This window comes from Piliocolobus tephrosceles, chromosome 5, assembly GCF_002776525.5.
Source record: "Piliocolobus tephrosceles isolate RC106 chromosome 5, ASM277652v3, whole genome shotgun sequence".
Classification (NCBI taxonomy): domain Eukaryota; kingdom Metazoa; phylum Chordata; class Mammalia; order Primates; family Cercopithecidae; genus Piliocolobus; species Piliocolobus tephrosceles.
Window position 1 is genome coordinate 142,320,090 of NC_045438.1, and position 18,861 is coordinate 142,338,950.

The 18,861-nt window shown below is 42.7% G+C and overlaps 3 protein-coding genes across 5 annotated transcripts in view; 1 reads left to right on the forward strand and 2 right to left on the reverse strand.

The window, feature by feature from the left end:
- The window catches only part of LOC111541062, a 166,208-nt gene that overhangs the window by 17,502 nt on the left and 129,845 nt on the right, over positions 1–18,861 (forward strand). The gene's annotated exons all lie outside the window — the stretch shown is intronic.
- On the reverse strand, positions 771–14,797 carry LOC111541068 (histone H2B type 1-M-like). 3 transcript variants are annotated; one of them, XM_023209703.2, is made up of 2 exons: positions 14,321–14,797; positions 771–1,141 (listed from the first exon to the last, which is right to left on the reverse strand). In XM_023209703.2, exon 1 carries the CDS (start codon positions 14,780–14,782, stop codon positions 14,330–14,332), a length of 453 nt encoding a protein of 150 aa, XP_023065471.1. In that variant the 5' UTR covers positions 14,783–14,797; the 3' UTR covers positions 771–1,141; positions 14,321–14,329. The 3 variants fall into 3 exon arrangements, with proteins under 3 accessions (XP_023065471.1, XP_023065472.1, XP_023065470.1); XM_023209704.1 differs by lacking the exon at positions 771–1,141 and adding an exon at positions 9,370–9,589; XM_023209702.2 differs by lacking the exon at positions 771–1,141 and adding an exon at positions 13,198–14,023.
- H1-4 (H1.4 linker histone, cluster member) lies at positions 15,705–16,481 on the reverse strand. Its single transcript, XM_023209699.2, has one exon. It carries the CDS (start codon positions 16,419–16,421, stop codon positions 15,762–15,764), a length of 660 nt encoding a protein of 219 aa, XP_023065467.1. The 5' UTR covers positions 16,422–16,481; the 3' UTR covers positions 15,705–15,761.

Consider the following 18,861-nt stretch of genomic DNA (forward strand, 5'->3'; position numbering starts at 1 on the left):
ACCACCAGCTAGCTGCCTACGAGGAAACGTCCCGGACGCGCGCCGGCCGGACGTTAAACGTTCGTGACGCCATATGCGGGAGCCGGATGGGCGTAACGTGGCAGCGGCGTAAAGTGTAGCTCGGTAGTCAGGGCACGGAGGGGCGTGGCCGGACGGCCCTATGAGGGGGCGGGCGTTTGTGGCAAAGGTTGATGGGATGACCTTATGAGGGAGCCTGCATGGAGGGGCACGATGGGCCCCAAGACTCCTTTTCATGCCCGCATAGCCGTACCGGGAGTAGGATGACCGCTGCCATTTTTCAGGACCTTTCATCTTCTGCTTGAAATTCTGTGCGATTTTCCGGCGTTGTGTGGCTATTTAGTATTAACATTTTAGGGCAGTTTCATTTCCTTTAAAGTAAAGCTCTCCTGATAGGGTCTCCGGACCAGCAGCATCAGCATCACCTGGATAATTTAGAAGTACAAATTATCAGGTCTTACCTCAGATCGAATGTATTAGAAAAGTTTTGTGACTGCTTCAAAACATTGTTTCCCTTAATTCAGATGCTGGAGGAGACCTTTCAAATGGCAGCTTAGCATAAGCTAATCTGTTTATAACTTCAGGTTCATTACCAAAGCCAAATCAGTGCTTAGGCCTTACCCACTCAGACCTTGATGCTGGAAAGTAAAGTGAAAACAGGTAGGTAGATAGGTAGGTAGGTAGGTATGTAGATAGATGTCTATAAAGGGGAGGTCTTAGAAGAAGGGTTTGGATCAACAATGAAAGCAGAATTTAAAATTCTCCGCAGATTTTATTAATTATAACTTTTCTTTTCAGACTTCTTGCCATCTTCTCATTCAGACTTTTCTTAGCAAAGGTAGTCCATGGCAAGTAATGAATTAACTAGGTCTGTAACGGAAGTAAATTCTATTTTTATGTTTATAAACTCAAAAAGTAACATGAAGTGCAAACATCTTGTTTAGTTTCTTCCCCTCGGTAACCTTCATTTGATGAACCAGTGTGTAGCAAACCAGTATGAGTTAGATTTGGGTGGGATTCACACAGTCATTTTCAGGCAGACGAGACTTCTTAGTTCTATGGATAGATTCATATTGCCAGTTATTTTATGTATTCATTTCTCCTCTGCCTTCATGTCTCTCCCCTGATTGAAGAAATAAGAAGGGTTTAGTTATTAGGTGCCATTTTGCCATCACCATTAATATTTTCTAGATAAAGAGGATTCTTTTTACATGTGCTTCTATGATGAACTATAGGAATTTCTACTTCAGTACTAGCTACACTTTAGTAGCATTAACACATAATAAGTCATGCTTAGTCAAGAAATATCACTGAATAATGTGATCTTTGTTTCAAATTCCCCAAATACCCTTCTTGGGTGGGATTCAAATAGTTCAAAAACTCATATTCTCTCCCTTTCATTTTTGACCTGAAAATATTTGAACACTCTAATTTGCATTTTAACTCAGTGAAAAGGAAAATATAATAACTGTTAAATGTTGCTAAGTGCTTACTAAAAGTCCATCACTGTTTTAAGAGCTTTACATGAATTATCTTAAAATAACGTTAAGAAGTGATCTACTATTATTATCCTCTTTGTATAGATGAGGAAAGTGAAACCCAGAAAATCTGAGTCACTCATTCAGTTGAACCGTTGTGACAACTCAGTAGTGACCTCTATTCCTGTAGTTATGGATATTTGTGCACTTCAATTATGTTAGAAATTATGTCATGCTGCAAATACTTTTTGAGAGTCTGCCATGTGCCTAGAACAGCCTTAGGCATTAGGAAACCAGCAGCAAAACAGGTAAACTCCCTGTTTTTATGGACCTTACGGTCTTCAGGATTGGAAGGGGAGGCAAACAATAAACAAATTTAAGATAGTGCTGAGTATAATGAGGAATGCATACAGCAAGTTAAGAATGAGGATAGAAGGGTGCCATTTTACATTTGATGGTCAGAGAAAACCTCTCAGATATGGTGACATTTTCATCAATACGCTTAATCCAAAACCCAAGAAATGCGAGAAATATTTCAGTTATTATTTGACAGGTATTACACACAACTGACACACCAAGTATATGACAAGGCCTATGTACTTATGTCCCCTTTTAGTTTTCTGTCTTTCTACCATATTTTGCTTTTGGTTTCTCTTAGGTCTCCAAGCTCTTTCCCCCCCCCCCTTTTTTTTTTTTTTTTTTTTTTTTTTTTTGATACAGCCTCTGCTGCCGAGGCTGGAGTGCAGTGGCGCCCTCTTGGCTTACTGCAACCTGCGCCTCCTGGGTTCAAGCGATTCTTTTGCCTCAGCCTCCCATGTACAGCTGGGACTACAGGCATGCCAGCAGGCCTGGCTAATTTTTGTATTTTTAGTAGAGACGGGGTTTCACCATATTGGTCAGACAGATCTGGAACTTCTGACCTCGTCATCTGCCTGCTTCGGTCTTCCAAATTGCTGTGAGCCACTGCAGCTGGCCCCTCCCTTTTTTAGTAGGGGTTTGCTTCTTCCATTCCTTTTCTGAGTCCTTCTCAACTTCTCTCACCTTTTTTCTCATGCTGTTCCCAATTTCCTAGAAAGTAATTGTAACTTGGCTATAATATTTATAAAATATTGTTTTGTATTTATAAATAATATTTTGAAATTTTAAAACAGAATATTATATTACTCAAAAATTAGAATAAATATGTTTGCCTTAATGCAATTAATTTGGTAGTTCCTGTATGAGCCAAAGTTCATTTGACTTTGCTGAAGATTTCCAGAGTATGAGGGTTCCAGGAGGTCAAGGACCACCATATCTCTCCATGTATCTAAAGTGCCCAAGCCAGTACCTAGGGAGTTTTGCATACTTCATGAATTTCCTTACAAATCCTTCATGACTAATTTCTTTCTTTCTTTTTTTTTTTTTTTTTTTTGAGACGGAGTCTCGCTCTGTCGCCCAGGCTGGAGTGCAGTGGCCGGATCTCAGCTCACTGCAAGCTCCGCCTCCCAGGTCTAGGCCATTCTCCTGCCTCAGCCTCCCGAGTAGCTGGGACTACAGGCACCCGCCACCTCGCCCGGCTAGTTTTTTGTATTTTTTTAGTAGAGACGGGGTTTCACCATGTTAGCCAGGATGATCTCGATCTCCTGACCTCGTGATCCGCCCGTCTCGGCCTCCCAAAGTGCTGGGATTACAGGCTGGAGCCACCGCGCCCGACAACTAATTTCTTCTATTTGGTTTCTTTTTTTTATACCTCTCTCTGCTGAGTTAATCTTATTAATCTTATTAATCTTACACTTGGAACTTTTTTTACTATTACTTAATCATTAATCTTAAGTTTTATATATTAAATTATTAACTTAGTTTTAACTTTTTGTAAAATTTAAATTTCATTAATTTATTTTTTCCATTTTTAAAAATTTTTTCATACTCTACAGTATTTTCTAGGATTTGAAATTTTTATTGTATTAATCTCTCTGCTTCAGTTTGTTGTTTTCTTTAAAAAGGCCCAATCTGTTTGTTGGACATTCTAACAACAATCAGACACTAGAGAATTGCTTTACAGACTGCAGTGTAAGATTTGTCAGATGAATTAATACATTCAATGCATATTTTTTAAAAAGTACCTGCTATGTGCTGGGATAATGTTTTATATAACCTGTAGAGGCACTACTTTGTCCTTTACAATATCAGGGAAAAGTCCATCAGGATATTATGAAGGGATTTTATTGGGCTTTGTCTCTGTGGATAGTGGTCAATTTTAGTCTGAATTGTCGAAATTCTTAAAGGTTCTGCCATTTATAAAGGTAGAGCCAGGTGATTGTACATTTGATTTCTATGTAGTCTTTAAAGCACAAATGCTTTTTACATCCAAGCATTTCAAATATAAAAAAGGTATAGTGGTTTTAAATTATGTCAGTAAATTTTTCTACATTTTTTTGCCTTATCAAATTTTCATTTTTACTTATTTATTTATTTATTATTTTTTTAAAAAAACAGAGTTTTGCTCTTGTTGCCCAGGCTGGAGTGCAATGGTGTGATCTCGGCTCACCGTAACCTTCGCCTCCCAGGTTCAAGCGATTCTCCTACCTCAGCCTCCTGAGTAGCTGGGATTACAGGCACGCGCCACCACACCCGGCTAATTTTATATTTTTAGTAGAGACGAGGTTTCTCCATGTTGGCCAGGGTGGTCTTGAACTCCCGACCTCAGGTGATCTGCCCGCCTTGACCTCCCAAAGTGCTGGGATTACAGGCGTGAGCCACTGGGCCCGGCCCAAGGTTTTATTTTTATACACTTTTTTTGTAATATTAAAAAGGAAAGCACAATTACCACAACTTACAAAGGACTAAAGCAGGACTAGAATAATAAATGAATCACTTCAGCCTGGAAAGCAGATACCTTCAGTAATATTAATATTATAATACAAGCTCATTCAAGTATTTTACGTTGCCTTTTTTTTTTTTTTTTTTTGTCCTTTTAAATACGATACCTTAGCCCATGGTAAAGATGATATACTATGAGCGTAAGGTGGAACCTTCTGTATGAAGCCAGATGACAAGTTTTTGTCTCCAGTGAGAAATGGCTCTGAGTTCTTATCTTTTCTACCATCAACATGCCTGAAGGGGGATAGGGTCCGGGCTGGGGAAAATCCAAGGACCCTTCAACATGGGAGGATTCCATTCAGGAGAGTACCAGATAATTCAGATTACTCTACCTAGCCTTTTTTGACAAAAACAACCTTCACCCTCCATAGTCATCTTCCTCTGCTCTTCTCCTCACTTCCAGGGCCTTCTAAGCAGCTTACTTACTTTTGTAAAATCAATCACCAGGAAAACGATTGATAGAACAACACAAAAATATTTAGCAACTTTGACATAGGGGCTTAGCACCTCTACCTGAGCCTCAGGGGTCTAAGCTGGGGGAGGGCCATTTGTTCCCAGGTACAAGAGCGGGTGAAAGAGAAACCTGCCCCTTAACAGGGCTGAGACACACAGACCTTCTGATGTTTGATGCCCAAAGATTGTGTTGGCATGGACAAACCTTGAAAGAGATATGATGAAAAGAGGGATCTGGGCAGGCTGTTGCTTTGTGTCTCAGATCTTGGATCCCCATGGGAGGATGGTAGGTATGAAGTAGCTAGCCCTGATGGTCCCTGCCACTTCTGGCATGCTTGTCACAGATACATTGGTCCTAAATTCAAGTGTCAGAAGTTGAAGATGTAAACTACTCTTTGCAACATTAACTCCTATCATGTTACAAAAAAAAAAAGAAAGAAAGAAAGAAAGAAAGAAAGAAAGAAAGAAAGAAACAAAGAAAGAAAGAAAGAGAAAGAAAGAAAGAAAGAAAGAAAGAAAGAAAGAAAGAAAGAAAGAAAGAAAGAAAAAGGAAACAAAAAGAAAAAAAGAAAGAAAATAATGTAAAGAAAAGCAAAAAAGAGGCCGGGTGCGGTGGCTCACGCCTGTAATCCCAGCACTTTGGGAGGTTGAGGCGGGCAGATCACCTGAGGTCAGGAGTTCGAAACCAGCCTGGTCAACATGGGGAAACCCTGTCTCTACTAAAAATACAAAAATTAGCCGGACATGGTGGTGAATGACTGTAGTCCCAGCTACTTAGGGAGGCTAAGGCAGGAGAATCACTTGAACCTAGGAGGCAGAGGTTGCAGTGAGCTGAGATTGAACAATTGCACTTTAGCCTGGGTGACAAAGCAAGACTCTGTGTTAAAAAAAAAAAAAAAAAAAGCCCCCTCTGCTCATGCCAACCACCAATCTATGTTGAGATGAAGTCCTTACCTCCCTGCCCCAAAGGGGCTTCCTCTTTGAGGAATGTGTGTGAAGAAGATGGCAGCTCCCTGACCTGGGAGTAAACCCCAGATAAGAACAGCCTTTTCCCACATCCCAAGGTTTCTTTGTGCCCCCAGATGCAGCAGAGGAAAAATAATGAAGTTTCTATGGTGCTGGATATAGTACATGACTGCATGACCTGAAGGAAAGGAGAAATAAAGGGAAGGAGGAGGGAATCCAGGAGCCCAGTATCTGGTACCACGTGAAGCAGGCAACAGACTGAGCAGGGAAAGGCCTCAGATTCCACTGTCATAGCAGAGACCATGGTTTGAGACATGGGTCATAGGAACTGAAATGGGCTTCCCACATACCAACCACTGAGAGGTCAAAGGCAGGGAAGGGCCCAGGCTAAAAGCAATGAGATGTCCAAGGTAACAGATAAGCCTTTGTCAGCCTGTGATACTGTCTCGTACTACCAGCCTTTGGGCTGAACATAGTAATCAGTTGAAAAGGAGGGTCAAAGACATTGAGTCAGTGAGCAACAGGACCTCCAACTCCTCTGTGTTGCCCAGACCCCACCGAGAGTGAACATGTAGTTATCCCTGTACCCGACACACATCCCGGTCTTTGTGGGTCAGTCCTTCATCACACTCCCTAGCTTCTGATGACAGCAGACTTCAGTCATTCCACTGTCATTCACAGCCCAACCCAGTCAGTGACTGAAGAAGAGAAGTCAGGTATACTCTATGTCCGCATACATTTTCCTGCCACCGGGCTTCACCAGCTGGCAGGTATCCCTCCCAGTCCCCACCTCCTTGTCATCCCTTATTCCCAGGTGAGGTCAATTGGAGGGTGGGCAGAGATAGATGGCTTACAGAGGGGGGATGCAAGATGGGGATACTCCACCAGACTCTAGTAGGAGAATGGCAACTTTCTCCACTTTTTAAGAGAGACAGAGCCTCCTTGAGGTCTCAGAGATCTTTCAGGTCAACACAGGAAATATTTCCAAGCCTCAGCTGTGAAATATTTCTCAGCTCAAGTTTATTTGAAGCAAACTTGGCCTTGGGGTTTCATGGGTAGGATGAAAGATGTCATGGAAGGATGGGGCCTGGCATGAGGCAAAAGCACGCAGAGTAAGGACACAACGGTAGCAGCTGTGTACAGACACAGGATGTCAGCTTCAAACGATGCAATAGCAGGGATATCTTGGCATGGTTCTGATCCAAGCCACCACTGACTCTTGCCTCCAGGACAGAGGCTGTGTACATGCAGCAGCCCAGAGAAAGATTCTAGGGAGTCCAAGACCAGGCACATCCAGAGATGGTGGGAGCTCTTTAGGTTGGCTCTCCACCGTGGAAAACAGACATTTGGGTATTTCAGATTCCCACGGCACAATAAGGCAACTTAAAAATATTTCCAAAAACAAAAATCCAAGGGGAGAGGATAGACATCATTTTCTGTGGATTAGTTGGGGGATTTCTGATTTCTTATTTATTTATTTATTTATTTATTTATTTATTTATTTATTTATTGAGACGGAGTCTCGCACTGTTGCCCAGACTGGAGTGCAGTGGCGTGATCTCAGCTCACTGCAAGCTCCACCTCCCGGGTTCACGCCATTCTCCTACCTCAGCCTCCTACAGGCGCCAGTCACCACGCCTGGCTAATTTTTTTGTAGTTTTAGTAGAGACAGGGTTTCACCGTGTTAGCCGGGATGGTCTCCATCTCCTGAGCTAGTGATCCGCCCGCCTCAGCCTCCCAAAGTGCTAGGATTATAGGCGCGACCCACCGTGCCCAGCTGATTTCTTGTTTTTTAATTGTTGATTTTTTTTTTCCATTTTCCCAGGGACAGAAAGGTCAGAGAAAAATAAATCATCGTTCAATACTCTTTCTTGATATGAGCATCTGTCTGGGCTGGGGAGTAAAGAGTGTGGGAAGAGGGGAGTGAGGAGAGGCTAGAATCTCTCCCCAAGCCCAAGTTTAGATCCTTTGGTTTCCTTCTCCCAGAAAATGGCAGATGGGCATGGTAGGGACAGCAGAGAGAGAACATAATGATGACAAACCCTACAAGATCAAGGTGCTGGTTCTCCTGGGCTCAGGGGTGCCACCAGAGCCTTCCATGGGATGGTGTCGGGCAATGGGGCCTGTAGAGCCTTCCTGTGGGCTGCATAGTTGGCTGGAAGGGATTGGAAGGTGAGCAGGAAGACATTAGGTTTGGGGACCAGGGTTGCAGCCTACTAGCTATGGCAGGGCTGCAGATTTTGGTAATCCAGATGAACTATCAATACTTTAAAATTTTATATATATATATAATTTTACATATATATAAAAATATATATATATGTTATATATATATCTATGTATATCTCCCCCTTGCTCTCCCCGCTTAGAAGAAGTTAGGATGTAAGGAATCAGAGAGAGAGGAGAGGGAAGGGGATGTGGAGGCTCCTGTCCAGGGCTACTCTGATAGCCCAAATGGTGTGCACATTGCTACTCAGTACAAAGGCCCATGCTAATAACTCCAGGCCTGTCCTTTTTTTGTTCCCTGTCCTGGGACTGGGCATGGCCATGGACTCTTGCCCATCCCATCCCTTTCCCTGCCTCAAGCACCAGGGCTAAATGGTTTTTCACTTCCCCAAATCAGAGTGTTGGCTTGTCCACTTGTCATTTTCCAGGATGGGCTGGCCGGTGGGTGGTATAGAGGGCTGGCTGATCATGGTGACAGATCTGCTGGGAGACTGGGAGGGCCACTGCTTCCTGCCCTCACCCCTGCCACCTCCTGCTACCACTGGGTGTTGCTTGTGGTTGGCCTTCTCACCTATGGGGGGATCTACTCAGAAGTCTTCAAGATTTTGGAACTTGCTGAGGTATTTTTGCAGTCGGGGTCAATGTCCAAATTTTTGGCTTTGGAATATTTCAAGAAATTCTTTTACTATTCTTATCTGAAAAGGTGTGGCTTAATTCTACTTCAGGGTATGTGCCAGATTTCAGTAACTTGCTTATATTGAAAAACATAGGCCAGATGATATGGCTCACACCTGTAGTCTCAGCTACTTGGGAGTCTGAGGCAGGATTGCTTGAGCCCAGGAGTTCCAAGGTGCAGTAAGCTACATCAGGTCCCTGCATCCCAGCCTGGGTGACAGAGCAAGACTCTGTCTCTAATAAGTAAATAAATAAATAAATAAATAAATAAATAATGTTTAAAAAGTGTGAAGTGTGAGTTTCGAATCTTGTTCACAAAAGGCATTGCGGTTTATTCCTTCCCCCTTCTCTTTCTGTTTTCTCCTGCTAAGAGATAACAGTTGTTTGGTTTTTGAAGATAATCAGTTACCCCTCTAGAGAGGTCTAACGGACAAGGAACTGAGGCCTCCACCCCAACAGTCAGCTTGAACTTGCCAGATATATGAATGTGCCACCTTGGAAGGGAATCCTCCAGCTACAGTCAAGGATTCGGATGACTGTAGCCTATGTTTACAACTTGACTTCAACCTCAACAAGACCCTGAGCCATAACCACCTAGCTAAATCACTTCTGGATTCTTGACTCACAGAAATTAGTTTTGGGATAATTTGTTACACTGTAATAGAAAACTTAATAGAGATGGAGAGCCCCACAATTAAGCTTACAGAGCTACCATAATTTTTATAATGAAACTTGATAAAGGTAAGCCCAAAACAGAACATCATAGAATGGGCCAGGTGCAGTGGCTCATGCCTGTAATCCCAGCTACACAGGAGGCTGAGGTAGGAGAATCGCTTGAACCCAGGAGGTGGAGGTTTCAGTGAGCCGAGATCATGTCACTGCACTTCAGCCTGGGTGACAGAGAGAGACTAAATCTGAAAAAAAAAAAAAAAAAAAAAAAGAAAACATAGAATGATTTTATGTGAATAGAAATGGAAAAAATCCATAAAAAATATTAACAAAATTTACCCAGCTATTATTTAAGATAATAATATAACATGACCAAATAAGATTTGGACTAGGAATAAAAGTATGAATCAACACAAGGAAATCTATCTATACTTCGTGGCAACAGGGTTAAAAAAGAAAAAGCATATGATTTCTTCAGATGTCAAAGTGATCGAATAAAATTCATAAATCATTCCTAATATGAAATCTTAAAAGAAGAATAGAAGGAAACTACAGGGCTCGGCACGGTAGGGGACACCTGTAATCTCAGCACTTTGGGACCCCACGGCGGGCAGATCACTCGAGGTCAGGAGTTTGAGACTAACCTGGCCAGCATAACGAAACCTTGTCTCTACTAAAAATACAAAAACATTAGCCAAGTGTAGTGGTGTGCGCCTGTAATCCCAGTTATTCAGGTGGCTGAAGTGAAGGCGGGAGGCTGGGAAGTGGAGGTTGCAGTGAGCAGAGATCCGGTCACTGCACTCCAGCCTGGGCAACAGAGCAAAACTCTGTCTCAAAACAACAACAACAACAACAAAGAAACAAAAACCAAAAACTACATTAACGCAGTGAAAACTACACATACACATGTATGCACATACACACAAAAGCAATGATAAATTATCAACCACCGAAGTCATTTCTATGAACATGAGGAAAAAGACAATACTTGCTGGCATGTCTAATATGACATATTGTTTGTGATGGCAGCTAGCACAGTAAGATGATTAAAGCAAACAATAAATACTTACTGGAGAGAATATCAAACATTTTTATTTGCTAATGATAGTACTATGTGCAATTAAAATCAAGTCAGTCGTCTAAATATTGATTAGGATTAATAGAATTTGATAGTTAGCTAGACACAAAATTCACGTAAATAACCAATTGTCCAATTATGCTCCTACATGCAGAATTTCAAACAGTGCTTTAGTGTGAGGTCATATGTCAATATGTAACAGAAGTCACAATATTTTGAAAATCAGTATTACATTTGTAAAAATTTGGAGAGTTTATTAATTCACAGCACACAGTGACTCCGTTTTTTTGGTATCATTTTTCTCTGTTTAAATATTTACTTTTTTAACCAAGGCTTGCTTTGATGAGCAATACATTAGTTTCAATTTTTATTTTCTTATATTATGTTTAATTATTAGTAATCCATCCATTCTAGAAAATTATTGGCCACGATCTTTTAAATCTCATACTTGCATCATTCTACCTGATTGTTTCTTCTGGTACTGTGATTAGATCCACGCCAGATCATATTTTACTACTAATTCCAAGTCTCTTTTCATTTATTTATTTATTGTTTGAGACAAAGTCTCATTCTCATTGCCCAGGCTGGAGTACAGTGGTGTGATCATGGCTCTCTTCAGCCTCAATTTCCCTGGCTCAAGTGATTCTCTCACCTTAGCCTCCTGAGTAGCTGGAACTACAGGCACGCACCACCACGACAGGCTAATTTTTTGTATTTTCAGTAAAGTCGGGGTTTTGCCATATTATTCAGGCTGGTCTCCATATCCTGGGCTCAAGCTATCCTCCTGCCTCGGCCTCTGAAAGTGCTGGGATTACAGGCATGAGTCACCTTCCCCAGCCCTAATTCCAGGTTTCTTAAACTCACTTTTGCATTATTCTCTTTGCATTTCACATAATTCCTTAAGAGCTGATTACATAGTTTATTAAATTTCTACTGGTAGGTCCAATTGGCTGCTGTTAAACTCATGCAGTAACTTTTTATTTTAATTTGTCTTATAATTATATGTTTATTTTCTATAATTTCTATTAGGTTCTTTTTTCAAATCTCTGTGGTCACTTTTTGTATTTCTTTAGTCCTTCAATATATTTATAAGACTCTTTTTCTTTTTTTTTCTCTTTTCTTCAGATGGAGTTTCACTCTTGTTGCCCAGGCTGGAGTATAGTGGCACGATCTTGGCTCACTGCAACCTCCGCCTCCCTGGTTCACGCGATTCTACTGCCTCAGTCTCCTGAGTAGCTGGCATTAAAGGCACACACCATCACACCGGGCTACTTTTTTGTGTATTTTTAGTAGAGACAGGGTTTCACTATGTTGGTCAGACTGGTTTCGAACTCCTGACCTCGTGATCTGCCTGCCTTGGCCTCCCAAAGTGCTGGGATTACAGGCGTGAGCCACCGTGCCTGGTCTTAAGTCTGTATCTTGTTAATTCTCCCTTTTCATTCCTTTCATTTCCATTGTCTGTTGCTTTTTTTTTTTTTTTTTTCAGAGACAGGATCTCAAACTTCTGGTCTCAAGCAGTCCTCCAGCCTCAGCCTCCCGAAGTGCTGGGATTACAGGCATTAGCCACCACACCCAGCTCCCCTTGTCTGTTGCTTTTGTTTTCATTAGTCATACTTCTGGTTTCACGATGTTTGGTTAATTTTGATTGTGAAGCTGCTTGTGCATTTTGGGGAGTATATTTTAGCTGTGGCAATTTGTTGAGGTGTAAAGTGAAGCTTGTTTTCCAGAGATGACTTGTATTTGTTTCTACCGGTGTTCAGGGGCACAAAACCAGCCTGGGATATGCCTAAATTCTCAGCTTGGGTGTTTGAATCCCTGTGGTATGAATGCCAGGAATAAGTAAGCATCAAGGATGGCTTGTAGTCCAAACCTTAGCAGTGGAATCTATACTGCTCAATGTCAGGCCTCTGAGCCCGAGCTAAGCCATCATATCCCCAGTAACCTGCACATATACATCCAGATGGCCGGAAGCAACTGAAGATCCACAGAAGTGAAAATAGCTTAACTGATGACATTCCACCATTGTGATTTGTTTCTACCCCACCCTAACTAATCAATGTTCTTTATAATCTCCACACCCTTAAGAAGTTTCTTTGTAATTCTCCCCACCCTTGAGAATGTACTTGGTGAGCTTCACCCCCTGCCCCCAAAACATTGCTCTTAACTTCACCACCTATCCCAAAACCTGTAAGAACCAAGGATAGTCCCACCACCCTTTGCTGACTCCTTTTTCGGACTCAGCCTGCCTGCACCCAGGTGAAATAAACAGCCATGTTGCTCACACAAAGCCTGTTTGGTGATCTCTTCACACTGACACATGAAACACTTAGAACCCAACTGCAGAGCTGACTCTTTTATTTGCATTCATCTGTGATGGGTCTGTATGTCTGTATGTGTGTTTATTTCCAGTTCATCCTTCTACCCTGAGTTGACAGATTTTCGTCTGGTGTCTCACCTTCACCTAAAAAGATTTCTTATCAGGCTCTATATACCCTGGTCAGTTTCCATATAACACCCTAAAAATGAAAGTTAAGGGTTGGGTAAAAGCCAGCTGTAGTGCTTGGGGTTTAACATGGGCCAAATCCCTGGCTCTGATTTCTCTTTACTTTTTTAGACCCTCTTTGTTACTTTTAAGAATTTAGAAACTGTTATTCAGTTTTTAGTTATCCGTTCAAGTACCAAGCTTGCCACGTTATGGAAAATGTATCCCATAATCCCAGATTTCATGTTTGTTTATGAGAGCATGAGGACAATGAACTTCTAAATTCATTCGTCTTTTAGACAACGATCATCCACCACCTAAGTTCTCCATCTCAGCTAACATTTGACTCCAAACCTAGCCTCATCCATCTCACACTTTTCACGTCGTAAGTATTGGTTCCTTTCCTTCTGCCCACTCCCTCCTTATTCCCTCTCGACTTTTCCGAGATTCTTTTTCTCCCACAATCATCCATTCCCCAGCAGTGAAAAACTTTTGTCATCATTCTATATTGTGCAGCAGAAGCTACATCCTGCCAGAAGGAGGTTTTCTTTCCCTTTCTACCTTCTCCAGTCCTAGGTACTAAGGGGCACCTAGGAAAGGGTAAATTGTACTGCAAAGGGGGCTTCAGTCCTGCGGTAACTATTGCCTACCTGCAGTCAGACACCTTAATGACTATTTGGGTTTCTGCCGTTACCTAGTGGACTTTTAACCTGAAAGCTGCCAAAAGAAATCTATAAATTAAATGGCTTTCTGAAAAAGACGGTTTAGCAAAAGAATTTTAAGGTGTCTCAGAAGCTGCTTCTTTTTTCCTGCACCTCAGCGCCTAGGATCCACCTTTCCCTGCCCTACTCGCCTAAGAGCTTCAGAGAGAAACTGGCCCAATTACAAAGCAAACCAGAAACCTTTGTAATACTTCCGTGTTCAGCTCACATTGTCTTCAGCCTTTACTTGCAGTTATCACGTATCTGCATAGTAAAAATTTTACAAGAAAATGGGGGGCGGAGGTGATGGTGGAGAAAGCTCCAAACAGAAGGAAGTTGCAAAAGGGTGCTCTTTTGTGCTCAGGGTGGGCCGTCACCACGCGAAGTCCCAGATCAACATCACGATCAACTTGGAAATCTGCACACGGAAACGAAAGAGCTGTACACTTACAGTACTTTCAGTTAATGTTAGTGTTATCTGACACTAAATGAGCTAATGATCTAGTACGTGCCCATAGCACTCAGTTTCTGGTACCTATTGTTATTACCTGTAATTTCCAAGTATATCCTCTGCAGTACTAACATAACATTAAAGATTGGTAGTATGGTGCTGAGAAATCCAATCATCCCCCTTTTGAATGAAATTACAACTCATTTACTGAAAACATGCGTGGCTCTTAAAAGAGCCTTTGGGATTAGGTGTAAAGATGCTTACTTGGCAAAGTTACTTGGAACTGGTGTACTTGGTGACGGCCTTGGTGCCCTCCGACACGGCGTGCTTGGCCAACTCCCCCGGAAGCAGCAGGCGCACGGCCGTCTGGATCTCCCTGGAAGTGATGGTCGAGCGCTTGTTGTAGTGCGCCAGGCGGGAAGCCTCGCCAGCGATTCGCTCGAAGATGTCGTTGACGAAGGAATTCATGATCCCCATTGCCTTGGAAGAGATGCCGGTGTCGGGGTGGACCTGCTTCAGCACCTTGTATACATACACGGAATAACTCTCCTTGCGGCTGCGCTTGCGCTTCTTCCCGTCCTTCTTCTGAGCCTTGGTCACCGCCTTCTTGGAGCCCTTCTTTGGGGCAGGAGCAGACTTGGTAGGCTCAGGCATAGTAACGTTAATAATTACAACACTGTCGCAAACACCTGAGAAAATAATCACTCCCACCGATGCCCCGTTCATTTATAGATGCGGTATTCAAATGAGGTTAATCAGATTTCGTTTATGATTGGATTAATTTTCGTGTGTCGTCACAAATGCCAATGTAAACGACACTTAAAAGTCTACCTTTTCATTGGCTATTTCATTACTTCACTTTTACCCAATCAGAAAGTCCAAACCAGACTACCCGAGGCTACTATAAATAGGCCTCTTTAGACAAGTCAGCTGTGCATTTCTCTTGGAGCAGTTGTTTTTGAGATCAGACTTTTTATTAGCCGTTGTGGTGTCAGAACTTATACGGAAAGATACTTCAGATTAGGAGAGCTCACATTCTCTTTTCTTCCTCTAACAAATTATAGGCCTCGTTGCATACATAAGCCATGGTAATTAGGATATCCCTGGAAGTCTGGCAGTTTTGCGTTTGGGAAGTCCTTCATCTATGGAAATGCTACATTTGAGGACCAAGTATTTTCTGCAGTGTCAATTTCTAATTTTTAGTTGTGGCAGTGGTTGAAATAGTGCACTATGCCACCTGTGTCTTGAGACATACTCCTCTGCACCCCTTCATTGCCTGCCATACTCGGTAGGGAACCAGCACGGAAATTGATAGTTCTCTATTCGGAACTCGTACGTCCCAGCCTAGAAGCCCGGGAAAATCCTGACTTCTTTTCCCATGCTATTTGCAGGACAGGTCCTGCTAAGTAAGTGTTAAGTACTAGGGAGGTCGAAGTGGGTTTAACTCCAGCATTCGAGAACGCAATAAAAGCTCAATGACGCGGCTGCACTCCTGCTTGGCCGACGGAACGCGAAACGACCCCCTGGTCAAAAAACGGCTCTTCTCCCTCCCTTGTTGCCGAGAGACCCGCCCCTACTTAGCGGCGTCTTTTTCCCAGCCACGCCCCCTGATAGTGTAACAGCTCTTTTACTGAAAGCGGTGGGTGGCTCTGAAAAGAGCCTTTGGGTTGTGTTGAGCTTCTAAGCAGTTGGCCAAAGGAACTTCCTACTTTTTCTTGGCTGCCGCCTTCTTTGGCTTGGCTGCCTTGGGCTTGGCGGTCTTTGGTTTAGCCGCCTTGGGTTTCACTGCTTTGGCCTTCGCTGGGCTCTTAGGCGCCTTTTTTGGCTTGGCTGCTTTAGCCTTTTTCGGGCTTTTCGCTTTTTTGGCTCCAGCAGCCGCAGCCGGCTTCTTCGCCTTCTTTGGGGTCTTCTTAGCGCTCTTCTTAGGGGTGGCTGCCCCCGTCGCCTTCTTGGGCTTCTTCGCCGCTCCTGTGGGCTTCTTGGTTTTGGCCGCACCTGCCTTTTTAGCTTTAGGCTTGGCTTCCCCAGAAGCCGCCTTCTTGTTGAGTTTGAAAGAACCCGATGCGCCGGTGCCCTTGGTCTGCACCAGAGTGCCCTTGCTCACCAGGCTCTTGAGACCCAGCTTGATGCGGCTGTTGTTCTTCTCCACGTCATAGCCAGCGGCTGCCAGCGCTTTCTTAAGAGCGGCCAAAGATACACCGCTGCGCTCCTTGGAGGCGGCAACAGCCTTAGTAATGAGCTCGGACACGGGGGGTCCAGACGCTTTGCGCTTAGCCGCACCGGCGGACTTGCGGGCCTTCTTCTTCACGGGTGTTTTCTCGGCAGGGGCCGGAGCTGCGGGCGCGGCAGGCGCAGTTTCGGACATGTTGAAGGCAGGCGTGAGAGACAGAGAGCAATTCGAGCCGGAAGCAGAGGCACTGGCCGGGACTCGGGCCGCGGCGCTGCGCCCGCCCGTTTATATAGGGCGGAGCTGCGCCGTGATTGGTGCGCTGTCCAGCCCGCCTCGCTGGCAGCCGCAGAGTGTCCTCTCGGATCCCGAGTTGTGTTTGTTACACCTCAAAAAAAGCCAAAAATATAAAAATTGTCTACACCGAACTACCCGGTTTTTCTCAGATAATGATCCCCGAACCCTCAGGCTTCACGCAGATCTCAAATTATGAGGAAAGCACAAAGCCTTGTGCCAAAAACTTGCAATATTTCCCGCCGTGCTTGGCAAATTTCAACTCAGAGAAACAAAACTTTCTATTTTCTTCGTAAATTATAAACCGATCTTTAACTGTGGAGTTTTCTGACCTCTCAAATATGATTCTCCAAGTGGTTAGCTTCTGATATATCCAAAAAGCATGCCACTGGCATTAAGATTTTTATTACAAATCTGCACTTAAGTGAGGGAAGTAACACAGGCTCCTCGGAGAGTCCTGCCTATTGAGCCGAGGGCATTTGAGTTCATCAAACTGGTTTAGTTTAATGCTAAACAAATTATTCCTCATTTGACATTAAGTTTTGGACCCCTGGGACATCAGTCTATGCAGCCATGGTTTTACATCTGTCCGCTGTATCTGAGTTTTTAAACAATTCCTTTGGATAATTCTTTCCCTTTCTGCTCCCAAGGGTTGGGGGCGGGGCTGTTGCTTCTCTCTTCCTCTGGACAACTGCTCCATGGATTGAGATACCTTGAATTCAGGGTATTTGGGAACGAAGGGAAGTCCAAAATATACTCAGGGTACAGAGTTGAAAAAAGATTAATTTTCGAATGTGATGTTCATAAAGTCACTGGAAGTGGAGGTGCACTTTTCTTTAAAGCATTTGTCTGCAGCCTTGCTGAGTGCTTTTGGCATATGCTTCAGAACCAAATTGCAATAAAGTAGCTTAGAGCTGGAATTCAAACATTGATAATAAGGGAAAATAAATAAGAACTGTAGATTGAAATATATCTACTCCCATTATTAGAGAAGCCCAGCCGCTATTATTACTGAACAGTTGAGGAATGACTAGTCCACTCACCATGTATGGTTTCAATCCCCCTGAAGACTGTATCCCAACGCTTCGCAGAGCGCAATAGAAAGAAAAATAAGTGACATGTAGTGATTAAATGACAAGTTCAAATTTCGATCTCAGAAGCAGAGCTTTGAGAGTCTATCTAAGCTATTATAAATCATTGCCTCTGAAAACATCCTTTGAACAATGTCTGAGTAAATCTCTTTAGGTAGTTGCCCAACCAAGAAGAGTGTATGTAGGTTGGCAATGAAAGCCCAACTAAAAGAATTATTTCTGAATAACGGTATGGCTGGAACAGTATGGGTGGAACTACAAGCCACTTATCATGGAAACAAAATAACATTTTGCCCAATGCTCTAAGTTGATATGATACTGTTCTGTGGACGTGGCTGATTGTAATATGGTGTTGGATATCACTTTAAATTTTAATTTCATTGCCCAAAATCTCCAGACAAAAATTCTGCTACTGAAATAAAGAGAATATAGAATTTTGATATAACATGAGTGAAATGTGTCAACACAATACTGTTTAATGTTGAATTTGGTATAAAAGTGATGTAAATTATCAATGTTTTTAATCTCTTCATGTGTACATAAATAAACTTTAATTATTGCACAGCAGTGCAAAAATAAATGTGTCCTTTGGTGTTTATTGAAATAAAAAGGGAGATGGATAAATCTCCAAAACATACTAGGGAAACTGATTATATGGGCATTTTATTCCAGAATGGTAACATTATAGCTATTTAATGACAACAAAAACCACTCCTGTAAATGGCTGAAAGTTACACAACACATGGAAGTTTGCTTTCACATGCCTCACTTTATCCAGTGTATTCCTCATGGCTAGGAAGGAGTTAAACTCCAAATTCTGTGGTCTTTCAATTTCCACTGCTTGCCCCCTTAAGCTGTGGTGTGTTTTCTTTTCTTTCTCTTTTTTTTTTCAGACAGAGTCTCACTGTGTCACCTAGGCTGGAGTGCAATGGCGGGATCTCTGTTCACTGCAACCACTGTCTCTGCCTCGAAATGCATGGGCTGGGAGCAGTGGCTCACGCCTGTAATCCCAGCACTTTAGGATGCTAAGGCGAATGGATGACCTCAGATCAGGAGTTTGAGACCAGCCTGACCAACATGCTGAAACCTCATCTCTGCTAAAATAAAATAAAATAAAATAAAATAAAATAAAATAAAATAAATAATAATAATAATAATAAAGTTAGCCAGGTGTGGTGGTGTGCATGCGCCTGTAATCCCAGTTACTTGGGAGGCTGAGGGAGGAAAATTCCTTGAACCAAGAAGTTGGAGGT